Source organism: Haliotis rubra, unplaced genomic scaffold (genome assembly GCF_003918875.1).
Source record: "Haliotis rubra isolate DU_JTF1 unplaced genomic scaffold, ASM391887v1 Scf710, whole genome shotgun sequence".
NCBI lineage: Eukaryota > Metazoa > Mollusca > Gastropoda > Lepetellida > Haliotidae > Haliotis > Haliotis rubra.
Window position 1 is genome coordinate 441,648 of NW_025767425.1, and position 21,396 is coordinate 463,043.

General features: G+C 39.4%; 1 protein-coding gene and 1 long non-coding RNA gene across 5 annotated transcripts in view; both read left to right on the plus strand.

Moving 5' to 3' along the window:
* LOC124259160 (SNF-related serine/threonine-protein kinase-like) overlaps positions 1 to 21,396 on the plus strand; it is a 46,797-nt gene that overhangs the window by 16,371 nt on the left and 9,030 nt on the right. Inside the window, exons 2-6 of one of the 4 annotated variants that reach the window (XM_046693253.1) lie at positions 5,094 to 5,235; positions 13,094 to 13,303; positions 15,764 to 15,937; positions 16,749 to 17,186; positions 18,667 to 18,753. In XM_046693253.1, the coding sequence (XP_046549209.1) occupies positions 5,094 to 5,235; positions 13,094 to 13,303; positions 15,764 to 15,937; positions 16,749 to 17,186; positions 18,667 to 18,753 (1,051 nt within the window). The remainder of the gene's footprint in view (positions 1 to 5,093; positions 5,236 to 13,093; positions 13,304 to 15,763; positions 15,938 to 16,748; positions 17,187 to 18,666; positions 18,754 to 21,396) is intronic. The other 3 variants (XM_046693254.1, XM_046693255.1, XM_046693256.1) reach the window with 3 other exon arrangements.
* On the plus strand, positions 8,748 to 10,320 carry LOC124259162. The gene is made up of 2 exons (XR_006893767.1): positions 8,748 to 8,826; positions 10,175 to 10,320. It is a non-coding gene; the product is annotated as an uncharacterized LOC124259162 (long non-coding RNA).

The following is a 21,396-nucleotide window of genomic DNA, read 5'->3' on the forward strand; positions in this document are numbered from 1 at the left end:
CTCTCTGAACCAAAACGAATTCCTTTTAAGGTAATAAAGTATTGTCTGTGTGTCTGTCTGTTAATGCCATTATAAATGTTCTTTGAAAAGTAACAGGGGTGGTGGTCACTTGTTAAGTTTTCATAGATTGAGGAGTAGAGAACAGGCAGTTCAAACATCAGTGAAACTAAAAAGTACATTTATTGTTACTTTGCACAGTGTGCGAAATTTACACTGGTCCTGTGGTCTCTGGTTAGTAAAAATTCATATGGACCACAAAATGATAAGTTTGCAGTGGTCCTGGTGGCTAGTGAATTTTGTATTGATAGTTAAGTAAATCTACAAATTTTATTTTGGACCAGTGAAGTACAGCCAGGACCACTAATTATTGTCCACTCACTGGTCCTGCGGGAAATGGGAAATTTTCAAAGGTTTCTTTCCCTGTTTGCCGTTATATATACTCTTTCCACACTGCTGTGCTAATGTAAAAAGATGTTTAATATCTGATTGTCACGCAACAATACAGATAGTCATATCAATATTTGGGCTTAGTAGCAGGTGTGTATAGTTCAGCTGTGAAATTCAGCATAATCAATTGAGCCAAGTAAGAGTAACTACTAGAAATTTGTATTCTAAGGGTTTAAAAACCTTTCATGTACTTGCTACCCTTTATGAATATTCTCTTATCGATATTAGCTTCAGTATCATATGTCGGTATATCTAAAATACCATAAATACCGCCTGAGACGAACTTTGAGGATATCGTGTATAAACTTTGGTACGTTAGCTATCATGTTGTATCTGGCAATAAATGTTCACCCTTGTTAGACAGATGCACATTAGTTCAAGAATTTGTCAATCAGTTGGTTTGCCTTAATGGTCACTTGAGTGAGTTTAGTTTTATGCCACTTTTAGCAATATTCCAGCTATATCACAGCGGGGGACACCAGAAATGGGCTTCACACAATGGTCACTTGAGAGCCACATTTGTTTTCAAAACTGGAGGTTGTTGATTGGTATTAGATTTGTGAAATGTTAAAGTTAATTGGTATGATTGGTATCATGAAGAAAATATTTGGCTGAATTGAGGGGTAATGAATGATTTGGAAATTACAAGTCAAATGTGTGAAATATTCAGTTTCTTTCATTATGGAAATAGATACCTAACTCCACCATGTCAATAAGAAGGGGAAAAAACTGTTCGCTAGATTTCAGTTTTGTCAGCAACTTTTTAAAAATCTGTTTGAATAATAGAACTTTTTAACTTTTGTTTGAATCAAATCACATTCTTATTTTACATATATGACATGAGATTTGTATTGAGTGGCTGTGAGAAGAGTGAACAGCTACAGAAGCCCCCTGCCTGCCTCATCCCTCCTTCCCTCGGCTCTACTGTTATCAGCCCACAGAGTGATGAGGAGGAGAGGTGGTGTTACCTTCACATTAAATGCTCAGCGCTACACCTACGTGTGCCTGTTACCTAAATTTAGCTCACAGGGAATTGGCGCTCTATTTTTTCTTGCATTCCAGACTTTGGCTAAGAAAAGCACAGGTTGTTTATCTGCTTGTTTATAGAGTGCATCTGAACGTTCTCTTGTTGGAATAATGTGACGGAAAGTTGAACAGTTTCATATCACTTGAAGGGAATAGCTTAAATCAGTCATTTATCTTTGATGCATTTTCATGATAAGTCAGTTAATGTGTTGTGTTATGATCCTGGTCAAACTCAGATGAAGATGACCTTAAAGTACTCAGTAGATTTAAGCTTAAGGGTACTAGGAAACCACTTGTTAGTACCAGAATGACATGAATCTCAGGAATAACACGTTTTCTGTGAGATCTCCTTGACGAGGGAGAGGTCTTCTTGATCCACAGCCCCCATAACCAGGCACAGCCGAGACGGTGTAATTGATAAGTGACTGATTGGGGTAATCATTTATCAGTGCTTATTGCCAGAATGATGAATGTAATAAATTGAGTGAACAGACAAGTAAAGTGGCCTTTAACCTTGTTGAATGTCGAGGACTGGAACCTCTCATGAGTCAATTTACTATGCTGTTCCTCTTTCATTAAAGGCCTACGTTATCATGACCATTTTTCTGTTGTGCTGTTCATCTCCGTGAACAATTTTAAGTTTCTTTTGCCAAATGTAATGAATAGAAACTGACTTTATATTGTAAAACCAGCTATAAATAATTTTCACACAACTTTAGCACTTCTCGGGATTCTTACCACATGTCAGTGCACAGGGGTCTCCACTTATCAGTTCAGGCTGATTGGTGGTTCCAGCCATGGGTGCATACCGTACAATGGCTGTTGCCTCAAATCATGGGCCTATCATCTGGCTGAGCAAGTGTTTCAGCTTGTTAGAGGTGTTGGCTACATAAACATTACATAGTCGGAGACAGGGGAGGAATAAGTAAATATTTAACATTTCATAAGCAGATAAGAGACTTTTATCGCATCTTCATCTGATGTTAAAAACCAAAGGGTTATTGTGGTGCAATACCAAAGTATTTAAGCAGTAAATTGGTGGAGTGTGTTGTACTGTAAGATTTTATAATTACTGTAATTACAGGACTTTTATATTTCTTGTTAAGTATTGGTACAATGAATATTATTGTGTATCCCTAGGGATGCAGTATTGTTTTTTAGCATCCATTCTCTCCATTCTGCATCATGGTAAACTCCAACTCCAGTCTTTTTTTAGCCTGAAACGTGACCGCAGTGACTTGTACCACAAGGACTTCTAGTGTAGGCGAATAGCTAGAGGGTTTAGAAGGCCTGTGTTGTCATTGTCCTCTAGACCTCTTGCATGTTGCTGTGACCACTCCAGAGACTGGCAGAGAGCTCTAGGGTGGAGGCTAGTAATGAGACTGTCAGGTCTACATAGGATGTCCATGTTTCTACTTGACCTCACGCTCTTGAGGAAACATTACAAGGATCTGTGTGGGTTGTTAATGGTCATACTGTTTGACGTGTTCAGACCGGGCTGAAAGAGAATGAGGAAAATAATTGGTTTGGTTACATCGTGAATGGAAGCTTTTATACATGAAACATGATGAACCATCTGATCATTCTGAGAGCAATCCGGGTAATACTTAAGTGACTAAATACATGGTAAACATCAGTAGGTGCGATGAGTTACAGTAACATTGTGTGAGTACATGATGTATCAGTAATATTATCATGGTTATCATTAGGGGTGAAACAATACAGCAAGGTTACACTATAATACATACCTGATTAACACGATACATAGGTCATGATGTGATACATATTACGATACATAGGTCATGATGTGATACATATCACAATACATAGGTCATGATGTGATACTTATCATGATACATAGGTCACACTGTGATACATATCATGATTCGTAGGTCATGATGTGATACATATCACGATACATAGGTCATGATGTGATACATATCACGATACGTAGGTCATGATGTGATACTTATGATACATAGGTCACACTGTGATACATATCATGATTCGTAGGTCATGATGTGATACATATACACGATACATAGGTCATGATGTGATACATATCACGATACATAGGTCATGATGTGATACATATTACGATACATAGGTCATGATGTGATACATATCACGATACATAGGTCATGATGTGATACATATCCCACGATACATAGGTCATGATGTGATACATATCACAATACATAGGTCATGATGTGATACATATACATATCATGATACATAAGTCATGATGTGATACATATCATGATACATAGGTCATGATGTGATACATATCACGATACAAAGGTCATGATGTGATACATATCACGATACATACGTCATGATGTGATACATACTACGATACATAGGTCATGATGTGATACATATCACGATACGTAGGTCATGATGTGATACATATCACGATACATAGGTCATGATGTGATACATATACATATCATGATACATAGGTCATGATGTGATACATACCATGATACATAGGTCATGATGTGATACATATCACGATACATACGTCATGATGTGATACATACCACGATACATAGGTTACAATATGATGTGTATCACGATACTCATATTTTTGTCAGTTTGTGTGGAAAGCTCATGGCTAGAAGTTGAAGTACTAAAACTATCTCAGAGTGGGATCAACACTGAAACCTGGCTGAAAAAAACATGTTTGTAGTGATTATTAGAAGGAGGCAACTTGAAAAGCTGTCATGCCAACACATGTTTCCATGTGTGACTGATAAAAATACTGAAGGGTCATTTACACAGGAACAATTATTTTTATGAACACGTCGTCGAAACAGAAAAAAGACATATCATGTATCATTGTCACGTGAAAATTCATTATGCACTGGTGCACCGAATTGTGGTTTCAATCGCAGTGGTCTCTCCATATCCTGGTATTTATCCAGGCGAGGACCCACCTGTTTTAAGCGTTTTCAGTGGTTGTGTCTCACTTTATCTAATCTGTGCTGTGTAAGAAATCACAGGATTAAATTCTGTGGACTTGGGTCATTGTCATTGTATGGGTAAATGTGTGTTGGGCTTTCTTGAGTTTGGGACATGTTGGTTATAAATTTGTTGTAGTTGGTTTCAGATATATGTATATGTCAGGGTAGAGACTGCGATCTGGTAGAATTGGAGATTCTACCAGTAGAGATTGCGATCAGAGTCTCTACCGGTACATTTTCCAATTCAACTAGTAGAAACTCTGATCCTACTAGTAGTAGAGGCTGCAATCATCTTCAACTGGTAGAAACTCCGAGTGATCTGTGGGTAAACAACAAAGACACTTTTTCTGAACAGTACTATACATTTTATTCAGATATAACACTAGACTGTTTCCACTGAAGTCTTGGGGTGATTCTCTACATGCTAGTTTCTGGCTGTTCAGGACATGTTGGTTATAAGTTTGTTGTTGTTGGTTTCAGATGTATGGAGTCTTGGGGTGATTCTCTACATGCTAGTTTGTGGCTGTTCAGGACATGTTGGTTATAAGTTTGTTGTTGTTGGTTTCAGATGTATGGAGTCTTGGGGTGATTCTCTTCATGCTAGTTTGTGGCTGTTCAGGACATGTTGGATAAGTTTGTTGTTGTTGGTTTCAGATGTATGGAGTCTTGGGGTGATTCTCTACATGCTAGTTTGTGGCTGTGCCCCCTTCCAAGAAGCCAATGACAGCGAAACACTGACCATGATCATGGACTGCAAGTTCAACATCCCCGACCACATCTCTAGCAACTGCAGGGAGTAAGTGGAGGTTACACTACTAAAGTATTACTGCACAGACCCTAGAATGTCAGTGTTTCTCAAATACAGTTAAGAGATTTAATCAGTAGAGGACGTAACGTGTACGCGAGACGGTCGCCCGCTACGCGTACAAGTGACTACCTGAGAGGGGGTCACGCATTCGCGTGACTGCCTGATCACAGACAGGGAAGTTCTGCATGTCACACAAAAACGCGTCTAAAAGTGTTATTTATGAAAATAATGAAACAAAATTTGCTACAGTCATTAATAGGTGTTCAAGTTATTGATTGACATGAATGAAAACGTGTAAAGAAAACATTAGATAGTCAAATTTTGACAAAAATGTGCAAAATTTAGGCAAAATTTGACAATATTGAACAGCGAATTTCACCTATGTGCATATTTTTCAGAAACTTACATTTAGTATTTTCTGAAAGCTCATTCATCGCAGATTCAAAATATATATGCAGCTTTGAGGCACACCAACGCACACCGTTTGTTATTGTGTTGAAACATGTTTACTTTCTTAAAAACTGCGCCGAACCGTCTCGTAGAAGTGACTGGGAAAGCGAGTCATTAAGGGGAGGTAACTGATGCCTGACTAAATTGCTCTGTCAAAACATCCGTCTTGTGACTTGGACTGTCAGAAGCGTCGCATTTACTATATATGGGGATATTTATTGCGTTACAACAAAGAGGATATAATAAATTAATACACATTCACGAATAATTTTTTTTTGTTCATACGGACTATATTATTTGGTGGAAGTATAATCATTGGAATAAGGACTAAGAGAGGTGGTCACTTCTACCAGTGTAAAACAATGTGCCCTGCGTAAGTTTTCAGTTTGCTGTTATATTAGTGGGTTTTGGCGACAATTTTCAACCATGTGCCCGATTTCACCCGGCGTGATTTTAATATTTTCTGAAAACTCGTTCAATGGAGATTTACCTCGTGTAAATAGTTTTTCATGCACACGACGCACATAGGTGTGCCATCGCGTTGAAACATGTCTACTTTCCTCCCACTGCTCGTCATAGACATAGACAAACATATCGTCCTCGCAGACCCGTTCGCAGCGTCACGAGAGCGCCTTGCAGAAGCAAGTGCACGACTGTTTGGGAGAGGGTCATCCGTGGCGTTGACTACCTGTCGATGGACATATTTCATCCAGTAGCACACAAGCGTCTCTAAGTACAATTTATAAAAACAAAAATCAAACCCGAACATACGTTGACATGAGAAGTACATACTTCATTGAGCTTTGACATATATATTTAATATCCCAGACATTTTTAAGGAAATTATGCTAAGTATAAGAAGAAGTAGTCAGTTTTTGGCGACAATTTTGACCTATGTGCCAATTTCACAGAAACATGATTTTAATATTTTCTGAAAGCTTATTCCATGGAGATTTACCCCATGTAAATACTTTTCCATGTACCGCGAGCATACATAGGTGTGCCATCGGCGTTGAAACATGCCTACTTTCCTCCCACTGCTCGTCATAGACAAACTGTCCTCACAGATCCGTTCGCAGCGTCACGAGACGCCTCTCAGAATCACGAGCAACAGTAGCCAGATTTATCGACAATTTTGACCTATGTGCCAATGTCACACAAATAAGATTTTAATATTTTCTGAAAGCTTATTCAATGGAGATTTACCCCATGTAAATACTTTTTCCATGTACTAACGCACATAGGTGTGCCATCGCGTTGAAACATGTCTACCATCCTCCCACTGCTCGTCATAGACAAACAAACTGTCCTCACAGATCCGTTCAGCGTCACGAGGCGCCTCTCAGAATCACGAGCAAAAGTAGTCAGTTTTATCGACAATTTGACCTATGTGCCAATTTCACAGAAATATGATTTTAATATTTTCTGAAAGCTTATTCAATGGAGATTTACCCCATGTAAATACTTTTCCATGTACACGAACGCACATAGGTGTGCCATCGCTGTTGAAACATGTCTACCATCCTCCCACTGCTCGTCACAGACAAACAAACCTTCCTCACAGATCCGTTACGCGATACGAGAGCGCCTCTCAGAATCCACGAGCAAAAGTAGTCAGTTTTTGGCGACAATTTTGATCTATGTGCCAATTTCACACAAATATGATTTTAATATTTTCTGAAAGCTTATTCAATGGAGATTTACCCCATGTAAATACTTTTCCATGTACACCTAACGCACATAGGTGTGCCATCGGCGTTGAAACATGCCTACTTTCCTCCCACTGCTCGTCATAGACAAACTGTCCTCACAGATCCGTACGCCGCGTCACGAGACGCCTCTCAGAATCACGAGCAAAAGTAGCCAGATTTATATCGACAATTTTGACCTATGTGCCAATGTCACACAAATAAGATTTTAATATTTTCTGAAAGCTTATTCAATGGAGATTTACCCCATGTAAATACTTTTCCATGTACACTAACGCACATAGGTGTGCCATCGGCGTTGAAACATGTCTACCATCCTCCCACTGCTCGTCATAGACAAACAAACTGTCCTCACAGATCCGTTACGGCGTCGAGAGGCGCCTCTCAGAATCACGAGCAAAAGTAGCCAGATTTATAACGACAATTTTGACCTATGTGCCAATGTCACACAAATAAGATTTTAATATTTTCTGAAAGCTTATTCAATGGAGATTTACCCCATGTAAATACTTTTCCATGTACATCTAACGCCATAGGTGTGCCATCGCGTTGAAACATGTCTACCATCCTCCCACTGCTCGTCATAGACAAACAAACTGTCCTCACAGATCCGTTACGGCGTGCGAGACTACTCTCAGAATCCGCGAGCAAAAGTAGTCAGTTTTATCGACAATTTGACCTATGTGCCAATTTCACAGAAATATGATTTTAATATTTTCTGAAAGCTTATTCAATGGAGATTTACCCCATGTAAATACTTTTCCATGTACCACTAACGCACATAGGTGTGCCATCGCGTTGAAACATGTCTACCATCCTCCCACTGCTTTCGTCATAGACAAACAAACTGTCCTCACAGATCCGTTTACTGCGTCGAGACGCCTCTCAGAATCACGAGCAAAAGTAGTCAGTTTTATACGACAATTTGACCTATGTGCCAATTTCACAGAAATATGATTTTAATATTTTCTGAAAGCTTATTCAATGGAGATTTACCCCATGTAAATACTTTTCCATGTACAACACGAACGCACATAGGTGTGCCATCGGCGTTGAAACATGCCTACTTTCCTCCCACTGCTCGTCATAGACAAACTGTCCTCACAGATCCGTTCTGCGTCTGAGACGCCTCTCAGAATCACGAGCAACAGTAGCCAGTTTTATACGACAATTTTGACCTATGTGCCAATTTCACACAAATATGATTTTAATATTTTCTGAAAGCTCCTTCAATGGAGATTTGCCTCGTAAGTACTTTTCAGGTACACCGAACGCACATGGGTGTGTCATCGTGTTGAAACATATACATCTGAACTGACAGCTCTTGGCGTACAAGAGAGCAAGCGTATGCAAATAGATCACGTGACACCGGCTGACCCGGTGCGCAATATGCTGGCTCAATCAAGTGATACAACAAGTGGTAAGTAAAAATTCAGTGGACTACATTATCTATTTCCTAATGTTTTATATCATTGTCATCATAAACACATTAAGTATAGAAATACATATAACACAGAAACTAAAAAGCGACATTTAACAGATGTAATGATATGTGCAATGCACCTACCAAAATAAAGAGAGAATATACGACATTGTAATTGCTATATTGATTACACCCTGCCAACAACACTCAAAAAGATTATTTTATGATGTCACCAAAATTATATTTTCTTCTCTCTGTGTTTGTACGGGATAGGTGTTTGCATAAGCCGATGGCTTGTTCACCGATCCTCATTTCTTGTATTCGAAATAAAATATGTTGAAACTAAAAGAGAGAAAAGCCGATGACAGTGTTCACAAGGGCGCTTTAGCATCTTCAAATACTCTTGAAGATTAGTCTTGAAGTACAAGAATAGCTCCTCCTACCAAAAATATAACACTATATATGCAAAACACAATAACAATATCCATAATGTTATAAGTCGTCTATCAGTTGTTTTACAGACAAAATTTTGAGTATGTAATCATATCAAACAATTTTACTCTCCTTTTTTCGCCATGAATATGTAATCTCTTCAATATTTGAGTGAGTTGCTGACTTAATCATGAGGGTACCGATCATGGCGATGTATCTGACGATGAAGAGATCGTCATCACGTGATCGGTTCAATTGGCAAAAGATGCCATTTCCATGAGCAGATTTTGCCCAGCTCCATGTCAACTGAAGATTTGTCACAACTGAATAAACATGTCTGTGTCCTTTCACAGTTTATCCAAACACAAACACGAAATGGAATAATTTGCAGTTAATTATGTGTTTTTAAGCGATAATAAAATATTACACCACGGACCATAAAAGCACCGTGATGCAGGAAATTGCACAATCGCCGTGTCCACCAGACTGTCAGCCGGGTAAGCTGTCTGCAAGCCCATTATATGTATATACCCGAAATAACGTGCTGTATTGCATCACACCTGTTGCAGGTCTCCAGCCTCCCACCTGTATATTCAGCGATATCCAACTGCAGTCATAAACTATGCCTGACCGCGTTCGCCTTGTCTTTATTCCGCTCAATCCTCGCGGGGAAAACAGTGTCGCGGTGTGATGGAACTAATTATGTAATCTAACTGAAATTTAATTGTGTTGCATTCTGTCAAAATATAATGCGAAGACAAATACAAGTAGCCGTACTGAAGAATTTTAAATATGCATTTTTCATAATTATACCAAATACATACAAAACATTCAGTGAAGGGTTTATACATTTTCGTTTTTATAACAAATAATGCAATGCTCCCTGGAATAAATATATTTCTTCATTCTGCAGATGACTCCAGGCTGTCCAACCCAACATGCAGGACTGTACCCGGGGTTGGTTGTTTTCCACTGTCCATGCTGGCGTCCAGGAACGAAAACCTTTTCTGTTTCACGCAAATACATAGAATATATGTAAATAAAAAAAGTATCAAATTTTACCTGAAGTTCATCTGATAACGTGTTTCGTTAGTTTTGTTGTAGAAAACGATTTATGCATGTGTATATATTTCGCGTCTGGCCGAAGTTACCTGTATAGGTACAGGATAAGAGAAACAACATATTCTTACCTTTTAATATACTGTAGGGCTGGGGAATGGGATAGTATCTTCCAGGATGATGCTTGTTAATAAAATCGCTGGACGTCATGATACACATTTCTTTCAAAGATGATGATGATGATAATTAAGTAGATTTGATTTAAACAGTATTATATTTCCACAAAGACATGTAATATACATTAAACATTAATAAATTACGAAAGGAAAAGGATCAGCAAATGCTTCTCCTAAAATTTGTAGATTTAACGTGAGCTTACTGACATAATGCGACACAAAGTGCCGATTTCTGAATGCATACATTAGGTACAACTTACTTATGTGCATCATCATTGTCAACTAATCATTTTCCTTGGGCATAGGGTGGTTATCAGGCCCTGGACCGTGTTTGCAGAAAAACATCCTCAATTTGCAATAAGCAAACCCGTGATCAGTGAGCCGTTTCAGCTGCTCTCCAGAACCCATAAACAATTAGCGTCTAATTAGTTTGTTATCTTCATAACTTCTCTGTGTCATTTTACAAACTGATGTATTAACAACAGAAAAGTGTTATAGGCGCATCCCATATCACATCGTGCAGATATTCACGGTTCTAAAAAATATCCATTTTTGAAACTTTGCTTTTTAAGGGGTTTTAGCAACGTTCTCATTTGGTTGAAACAGTTTGCATAATATTCCATAAATGCTTCTAAAAATGTTATGTTTATCTGTTTTGCGATATATCACAAACAAATAATAGCAATTAAAATACACCTGCCGTGTATATGCCGATATATGTGAACCGTCAATACGATCGATATCGGTTCCAATGACACGGGCCAGGTTTACAAGTCTGTTTTCTATAATCGCCTTGAAAATGAAATAATGCACGCTGATACCAGTGAAGATATTCACAAAGATATGTATCATAGCCTTAATTCACACGTTAAAAACGTTTTGGGATGTGTTTACAAAATCCATGTGCATGCCGATGAAACTGGGCTTCCGATAACACCTCACACATGAGGGCTTCAGGCTCCATTTGATTGGCTGGAAACAGTGTCGCGCAGGTTTGCAGGGTATTCTGTAAAACAGCATACACGGCTAATCGCGAGCACAAGTTGACATGTATTCTAAGAGATCCAATATCGACCATCGTCAACAGCATGAGCTGTCAGATCAAAAGTCAAAAGAAACGGGCGCTGCATTTTGATTTAACACTAACTTTGATTAGCACGCGAGATGTCAACTAAAACTGACAGTGACTTCATTTCGGATTCAGTTTCGAATACACCATTGAGTCTCTTACACGCTGTAACAAGCAAAGACAACTTTTACGTTAGTATTGAATTGATAGGTTACTTTTACGATTACAAATACGCGAAATTTTGTGAGGTGAACAGGTAAGATTTTCGTAGCTGTGTAATGCTGAAATCAAGACACTATGTACAGTTCGGTAGCCGGAGACATGCTTCATGGGACCCCTCCATTAACGCGACAGGTAATGTTATCGGTATTGGGATTATGAACGCTTATTGACATTTGGCATTTTATATATATTTTCGGTTGACTGATGTTTTATCTTCAATTCTGTCGCACATAGTCGCGAACTCGCTCAACACGATCACAATATACAAACCATTGTCAAACGCTTACTTAGGACAATCTAAACTAGTTTAAATATTAAAAACTATTTAGAATTGAGATCAGTAATATCATTTTAACCAAAACATCTGAGACTTCTATTCATTTGGATACACGATAACAATAATTCATTCCGCTTTTAAGAAGCGAGCCGTGGTGCTGTATATTTGCAGGTGAAGGTACACAATACGCCACTTCCGAAAATATGCAAATGACTTTATAGTTGTTTGCAGGATTACTCTTGACGAAGTAAGTTTTGATTCATGCAAGATGCAATGGCGGTAGAGGTCATAATAGTTTCAAAATGTTCCAGAACTCACTGCAAAGATGAATACTTTAACATTTCTAAAATTAGCCATGACATCCACTAAAATAAATCACTTTTCAAATGCGATTAATTATTTTTACGTAACTTGCATATGTAAACAACAGACCCTGGTGGTGTTTCTTTCGAGAAACCTGTTTATTCACTCGACTGTCAAGTAACCACCACGCTTTGGTGATTTTACGGGACGCTTTAATCACCCGCCAAGACCGTGTTGCACCCAATCCAGTTGGTTCCACGGTGATTGAATTAATTAGGGTCAAGCGCTTCAGTTAGTACCGCTGAGCTGCTACCGATCTAAATTACCGAGGACGATAGGTCGTCTCGGCGTACCGCGCTTACGATCTCTGACTGTTAATTCACACAGTTCATTTCTCTTGCAATTATGAGGGGACAGTATGTTCAGATTTCGTTAAGCAGACCAAGGACACTTGATGTATTTTGCAGTTGTTTGTTTCAAGATTTATGCAGATTATCATATGATTAAGGACAAAAGGGTAACTAAAGAAATAATTTGAATTCCAATGATGAAATTGACATTTGCACCTTGTCACAGCATTTGTAGTCTAATGTTAAAAGTTGCTGATTTAGATTATCCCTGGATGCAAATGCCAAAGTAATAAACCTCATGGACCCCAACACCCTCTATGCATCTAACACTGCATTTGTGTCTCTGCATTGTCATCAGTATCTGTAAATGTTTCAGATTGATTCGTGGTATGCTGATCCGCGAGCCATCACGGAGGCTGACACTTGATCAGATTCTACGCCATGAGTGGGTGACTGTGGGGGGAGAGTACAACCCAGTGTTCTACATGCCCCTCATCTCACACGAACACTTGACACCTGAAGACCACACCTACGTCGTACAACGCATGGTGGAGGGGAAGATTGCATCCAAGGATGAGATTGTCAGGTTCGTTAACACCTATGCAGAGCTCACCTGTGATGTTGATAAATAAGCCAGATATCCGAAAAATAGGGTCAGGGACAAGGTCAGGGTCAGGGTCTGGGTCACAGACAGTATGGTGGACAAGATTGTTAGCAGAGAACCCATATTGCTTAGAAAGGGGAGGATCATTTTACGAAGGGTTGGATGTCAGTGACTCTTCTTAAAGACCCAATGTTAATAACAAACTATGTGACTTGAACCCGTGTCTTTTATTGACATCAGTAGAAAATATATGAAGAGATTAACTGACTGACTGACTGAGTTTGGTTTTACGCCGCTTTTAGCAATATTCCAGCAATATCACGACGGGGGACACCAGAAATGGGCTTCACTCATTGTACCCATGTGGGGATTCGAACCCGGGTCTTCGGCGTGACGAGCCAACGCTTTAACCACTAGACTACCCCACCGCCCCAGAGATTAACTCTTTCAACACCAGTCAACCAGAGGCTTTTACTGCCATGACACCGAGTTCCCAGAGACTCTGAGGTCATAGATGGAGCATATGTTTATCAATGAAAATATCAGCTTGTATAACATTATTGCTACTACATCTCATACACCATTTGAAAGATCTAATCCTACTGTTGATAAATATGAAATTTATTTTTATCATTTTATTCAGATAATACAATTACTTTTTACAACTAATTGCAAGCTTACATTTATAATGTCCAGATAAACCACGAAAGAAGCCAAAACTATGGCGATTTTTTTCCATTTGTGACATGTCATAACATCCCCAATCATTTTCTATTATATTTTCATTGTTATGTAAACAGAAAATTATTATGAAAATATTTCTTAAATAATATGTATGGTCGCCTATTTCCCTATATCAGTGGCTCGGTAACATGACACAACAACGGAAAATACCTCCATTTTCGAAGCTTTGTATGAATAACATGCGAGGCGAATCGTTTGATGGCGGGTATCGTTTGAAAGCTCTGAACATCAACAATATCACTGTACCCTTGCTGAGAGTATTTTCACAGTTGTAAGAAGCGATTTTATTGGATAAAGATTGGTTTCTAATGACGCTTTTCGCCACAGTCTGTTATAAGGGTCGTGATTGGTCAAAATTAGAAACGTGACCTATGGCAGCCAATCATATTACAGCAGTGGATACCGTCCTCGTAAACAAAATCTTTTAGATTTAGACAACGTTTTGGGTAAAATAGTGCTATTCTGAACACATTAAGCAAGAAATCGCTACCAATACATAAATTATGGATCTTATTGGACGTATCGTGCTAGGTTATGACCTGTGACAAAAATGATGCTTCATGCATGCATTTTCACATTAAACATCATGTCCGAGCGTGAAGATTGAGGCAGCGAAAGCCAAGATGTCACTTGTCAGTGACTTGACTTGCATCACGATTGCACAGAAAGATGGAAATAGTAATTTATATGTACGTTTGACAACTTTCATGAATGCTGTTGTTGATTTTATTCATTAGTTTATTCAATTTATTTAATGATTTCCTCGAAACATCGTTACCTTGCTCTTTGACAATTTTATTGCGAACCCGCTGCCGAAGCATGTGTCCGAGAATCGTTGTGTTTAATAACATTGCGAAAAATAGTTTATAATTTTAATTCTGCCCATAATATATGATCAATTGAAATTTAATAAGTGTTTTCAGACATCGTGAAATGTGATAGATTTAATATATGAATCATAAGTCTGGTAGGTTCCTAAAATTATGTGTCATTTTGACGTGACTACTGCCTGGCCGTTTAATCGGCCTCCGGTGTCTGGGGACTCATAACGTTGTGGCTGATTATTCGGCCTGCGGTATTGAATGGGTTAACTGAGTTTGAAAAACATACACAGTAAGATGCTTAGAACGCCTAAAGACTAAAAACTAAAAATGATAGCTGTGAATTTTATGCTTAATTACTCTCAGGTGGAATACACAAGATACATGATTTGGATGCTGTATGACACCTGTAGAGCTGACAAATAACAAAGAGGTTTTCATTATGTGTTTCGCTTCAGTTTGAATTTTGAACTGACAACACTTAAAAGGTTTTGAGAGAGTTACTTTGTATTAGGCACCAAACGTTAGATGTACTTTTCAGTGCTATAGACAATAAGAAACATTTGGTCGCAGAATTGTTTGTTTGGGGAAGTGCCTAGTGTATCCAAGCTGTTATTATGATAATTCAATCTGGTGCCTGGTTAAAGCGTTTGCTCGACATCCCGAAGACCCAGGTTCAATTCCCCACATGGGTACAATGTGTGAAGCCCATTTCTGGTGACCCCTGCCGTGATATTGCTGGAATATTGCTAAAAAACAGTGTAAAACTCAAACACTCACTTATTGTAAGCTTATGCAGCCAAATTAATCCAGCATGATAATGTATTTCAACTCAGAATGTCACTTTTGTAATATTTACATGCATCTTCTCTGGCAGCTCTCTTGACAAAGATTCATATGATCACATCACTGCCACATACTACTTGCTGGCCGAGCGTAAGCTGAAGAAACACCAGCATGAGATGCAGCAGGCTGCAAGTCAACTGCGGAAACAGTCCGCCCCTGGACACTCCCAGAAACCACACCTCGAGCCACTGTCCCTCTCACCTCGGTTAGTATCCTACTGGTTACCGCACCATATTTCATTAAGGCAGCAAAGATTTGTTTAATATTCTTCGAGTATTGTTTCATTGAATTCTTTCTACTTTCTTCTAGTGCGAACATTATTTCAGAGTTTCAAAGGGATTTTGAACTATCTTTCGTACATGTCTTCAATTTTTTTTCTGAAATGTATTAATGAAGTGCTGAAATAACTGGTCTGTGGAGATCATATTGTTTATTTTTGTCTCAGACTAGTGGATAAATCCTTTTGGTGGGTAATATAAGCCTGTCCGTGTATATGGCAACTTGTTAAATAACATGCATTGTATAAGTTGTGATGTGGTGTTGCTTAACGAGAAGCAAGTTAAATATGGCTGAATCTTTTGAAACTTGGTTTATTAATGCTTGCTTAAAGAATAACCGCTGGGGGAATGGGTAAAGTTGAGTATCAAGGCTTTGCATTTGGCTGTTGTAAACTAAAACTTTTTGACAAAGATTATATGCAAAATATATGCTGAAAATATGAAGATGAAAATAACTACTGTAATTTATGATCTCTAATGGTATCAACTTAATATTGCATGTGTATTTTTGTAAGTTTTTCTCGAAAAAGTACCATTTTCTTCAGTACTTCTGTAATTTCTGTAGACTGACAATTTGATTCCTGGTTTTGTCCTGTGCATTCTTGTATGTGGTATTGTGTTTCTAGAAATCTTGTAATACCTGGCTTCAGTTTGGTCCTGACAGCATCAGAGTTGCCTTGTGGTGGTTCTGTGACTTCCATCTGGTGTTTACAGTTGTGTTTTTTTGATATTATACAGCAAGCAAAGAGAAGTGAAGAAGACTAAAACTGCCCCAATAGGTTGGGGCATGGATGCAGACTCCCTAGCTATAAGCCCTACTATCTCCCAGCCTATGTCCGCTGACAGCAGTCTTAATAGACCAGTGTTTGTGAAGACTTTGACCTCAAGCATGACACTTGACCGTAAAAGTAACCAAAAGAAACGCCTATCTAAATCGGGTGCAGTCTCTCCAGGTGTGGTCGGCTTACCGTCTCCACCTGAGATCAACCTTTTGTCCAAATCGGAACCAGATGCTGAGAATATGAAAAAGAGCATTTCAGTTTCTGCCAAATTTTCCAAAATTGCCATATTAAGTTCATTCTTTGAACGAAAAGCTGCTGCAGCTGCAGGGAAGGGCCCCACCCCAGACCACAAAACTGGGTTTTTCCTACCCGGAGGTGGAAAGAAAGCAGACAAGTAATTATTTTCATCTCTTAGCCTGCCTGTGTGGGCATGGTGTTTTGTTCTTTATGTTTCTTTTGTATAGTTAGGAGAGAGACTGCCTTTTCTGAACTGACTTGTTGCATTAGAGTGTGATGGCAACATTATCTCCCTTTGTTTTACCCCCGTTTAACGTGTGGCAAAGTGTTCTTAATAACTCATGCATGAGGTATGCAATGGAATCGTGGATTTTGTGGATAGTTTATCATCATGAGTTGCAGTTAATTTTTCAGTGAGTGGTTTTATGATGCCTTTGTGTTGCTCTCAGCTCATCTGGTTTGTTTTTTCATGATGAATTGTGTATTCCTGGAGTTGCCCATGCAATGAAGGGGAGACAACTCATCCTTACTCATTTAGGAGCCATCATGTACTGAAGTGTTTTGTTAGCCAGAAATGTAGTGATTAAGTTCCAGCATGAATTTGAAACACCCAGATTATCACTGTTTGTAGAAATATTCATGTGCAGGGATAGTATCCTCCTATATAGTGATATTGCTGTCAGAAATCAGCGGATACACCTGTACTTTCAATTGAAATTCATAATTTACTTTAACCATATTTGCTCAAAGCATTCACCTAACAAAAATACTTAAATCTGAGTAGCACGCACTAGTAGTCTGTGCCAAACAGTTTTCAAGCCTAATGGCTCCATTTTGGCTCTCGGTATCAGTATATTTATTTTTCTATTCTATTGATTATTGCTAGCTGAGCTTACAAGAGCTAATAAGATTTTACTAGACTAGGGTTTTGGGCCAGTATCAAAGGTTGCATCATGCTGTAGCCACTAGCTACTTACATTGAACTAATCTAATAAGTGTATCGAACATAGCCATGGTAGGACAGAATCAGGCCATGTTGTCATTGTCTAAAAATGTTCTGTTCATTAATACTGCTTATCATAGGTTTTCAGTTCTTTCAGCCAAGTGAACTGTCTGAAATTGGCTTCTGCTGAATAGATCTCTAAAAGCGGCATTAAACCCAACTCACTCACTCACTCACTCACTCACTCTAAAGAGTACACTGTAAGCCATGTGAAAATGTTAATGACATATTGAGAAACTGGTGTCGGTCAGGTTGCCAGATAACCATAGTAAATGTAAAGGTGATTGATGAGGGTTGTAGGTTGATGGCCCGTTGTAATCTTAGGATGGCTTCTGTAATTCTTGTTTCAGGAGCTCATTTAACCAGTTGAGCACAGGTACCAATCCTGTGACCATCTTTGAGTTTGTCACACTTATTGATACATGGGGGACAAGTGTCCATTGTTTGTTCCTACAGGATGAGTTTCCCTATCTTTTGTGCGTTGGAATTCTCATTGTTGTGAAGTGGTTTTCTTAGTTGTTTGTATTGAATGTCACTAACAGCGAGGAGACTGCACATCTCTCTGTTACCATAGTAACTGTTGATTCCTGCAGTAATGTGTGTTTTTCCCTTTCTACCCTGTGTGCGTTCTCAGCGTGAGGCAAAGACTCCTGAACAAGGCAGTGACGCCCAACTCTCCCCCATTCTTGACGCTGGAAGCATTGGCGTCGCGATTCCAGGGGTAATGGGTTACCTATGTCCATTCAGCTGTTGTAACCTTGTTTCCAGCATGTTGTGTTGTCATGGAAACCTTCACTTGTTCATTTCTGTGTAATCCACACTTTCCTCTTCCCTTCATCCATGCTGTGAGATTTTCTCTACACTCATTTAATACTTACATCAGATAGACCTGTGACAGCAACCATGTGGTTTAAAAAGAGTGTTTTTGTGATGGGGAGTTTGGGATGGGAAGGTGTGTTGTTGGGTTGGGCGTGTGTATTGAGAAGGTTGGGCTGGGCCTATGTGTGAGTGTGCATTGGGGAGGTTGGGTTGGGCCTATGTGTGAGTGTATATTGAGGAAGTTGGGCTGGGCTGGGCTGGGCCTATGTGTGAGTGTGTATTGAGGAGGTTGGGCTGGGCCTATGTGTGAGTGTATATATAGGAGGTTGGGTTGGGCCTATGTGTGAGTGTATATTGAGGAGGTTGGGCTGGGCCTGTGTGAGTGTATATTGAGGAAGTTGGGCTGGGCTGGGCTGGGCCTATGTGTGAGTGTGTATTGAGGAGGTTGGGCTGGGCCTATGTGTGAGTGTATATATAGGAGGTTGGGTTGGGCCTATGTGTGAGTGTATATTGAGGAGGTTGGGCTGGGCCTATGTGTGAGTGTATATTGAGGAAGTTGGGCTGGGCTGGGCTGGGCCTATGTGTGAGTGTGTATTGAGGAGGTTGGGCTGGGCCTATGTGTGAGTGTATATATAGGAGGTTGGGTTGGGCCTATGTGTGAGTGTATATTGAGGAGGTTGGGCTGGGCTGGGCCTATGTGTGAGTGTGTATTGAGGAGGTTGGGCTGGGCCTATGTGTGAGTGTATATTGAGAAGGTTGGGCTGGGCCTATGTGTGAGTGTATTGAGGACGTTGGGCTGGGCCTGTGTGAGTGTGTATTGAGGAGGTTAGGCTGGGCCTATGTGTGAGTGTGTATTGAGGAGGTTGGGCTGGGCCTATGTGTGAGTGTATATTGAGGAGGTTGGGTTGGGCCTATGTGTGAGTGTATATTGAGGAGGTTGGGCTGGGCCTATGTGTGAGTATGTATTGAGGAGGTTGGGCTGGGCCTATGTGTGAGTGTGTATTGAGAAGGTTTTGCTGGGCCTATGTGTGAGTGTATATTGAGAAGGTTGGGCTGGGCCTATGTGTGAGTGTGTATTGAGAAGGTTTTGCTGGGCCTATGTGTGAGTGTGTATTGAAGAGGTTGGGCTGGGTCTATGTGTGAGAGTGTATATTGAGAAGGTTGGGCTGTGTTAGGTGTGCAAGTAGGATACACATTTTGCTATGAGTGTGGGATGGTGGGATGGGTTTGTTGGCTTTTTCAACGGAGTGGATACAAATGTTGTAATGGTGTAGGGATATTTTAGTGGGAATGGCATGTGTGTGGTAGGTGTGTTGAATGTTTTGATAAATGTGGATGTGAGAGGGAGGGCTGAAGTAGAGGAATGGCTGTTGGTGGTGTCAAGCTTATGGATGGTAGTTGTGTTGGAAGATAGTGGAAAAAATATAATCTTAAATACAAATTCAAATAGTTTTGCTTAAATCATCAATATTTGTTTAAATGTAATGGTATGTGCCAAATACAGTTCATGACAGTCATATTTTATGTTGATCACAACACCATCAGCAGTCTCTGAAGGTGTACATTCCAGTTGTGATTCAATCTTAGGGAGCCAGCTTAGGACCTCATCAGAATAAAGGACTGTCAGATGTGACTGCGGCTGCAATGTTGTTGGCAGCTTGTTGTATTTAGGTTGTGCCAACACGATTAGACCATCAATGAAGACGTGACCAGTGAAGAAAGATGTCCAAGTGCTTTGTTATGTTAAATTTCCAAGGTTCATTAAAACAGGACACCTTGCCAAGTGGACTGACTTATGAGCTGAGTGTGGTTAGGTTCAACACTGCACGATAACTTTGATATCATGGAACAAATGTATACAAATATGTTCCATTTAGTTATCTCAAAGTTTGCCTCTTTGTTGTCATTTCCCTCCTTTAGTGTCGTATGTTGAATGATAGATTGACAGGCATTGTGTCAGCCTTGTTTCAGCATTTAGATGTGTGGATAGTGTACAACTAAGTGATTACTGCAGTGGAGCATCAGTTGAGCACATCATTCTCATCCAATGAGAAGACTTTCAGTGACAATTGCCTTGCGTGTGCAGTAGATGATATTTACACTATGTATTGTGTAACCTGCATGATATTAATATTTGTTGTTTTTTCTTTATACTTTGTTGTTTGTCACATGATAAGTTTCTTTGTCATGACATCATTTCAGGTTACACTGTTTATGTGATTTTAACATTGAGTTCTCCCACGATGCTTGCGTTCTACCAACCCAAAACTTGCATGTCTCTCAACAGTGCACGAAGGACTGCTTTCTTAAGTGAATTATAGCACTTTCGTTCCCTCTAAACACCAGCATGATACATAATCACTGTTCCCAAATATTTTTGTCAGCAAAAAACACAAAACATTAATTCCCAAATATTTGAGTTTGATTGTTTTCAGTATCAGAAATGGAACACAAAGGTTCAACTGTAGGAAACAATGGCACCGAATTTTGGTTTCCATGTTAAATTGTTTCATTCAAAATGTCCTTCAGTCTCTATCTACTTAGC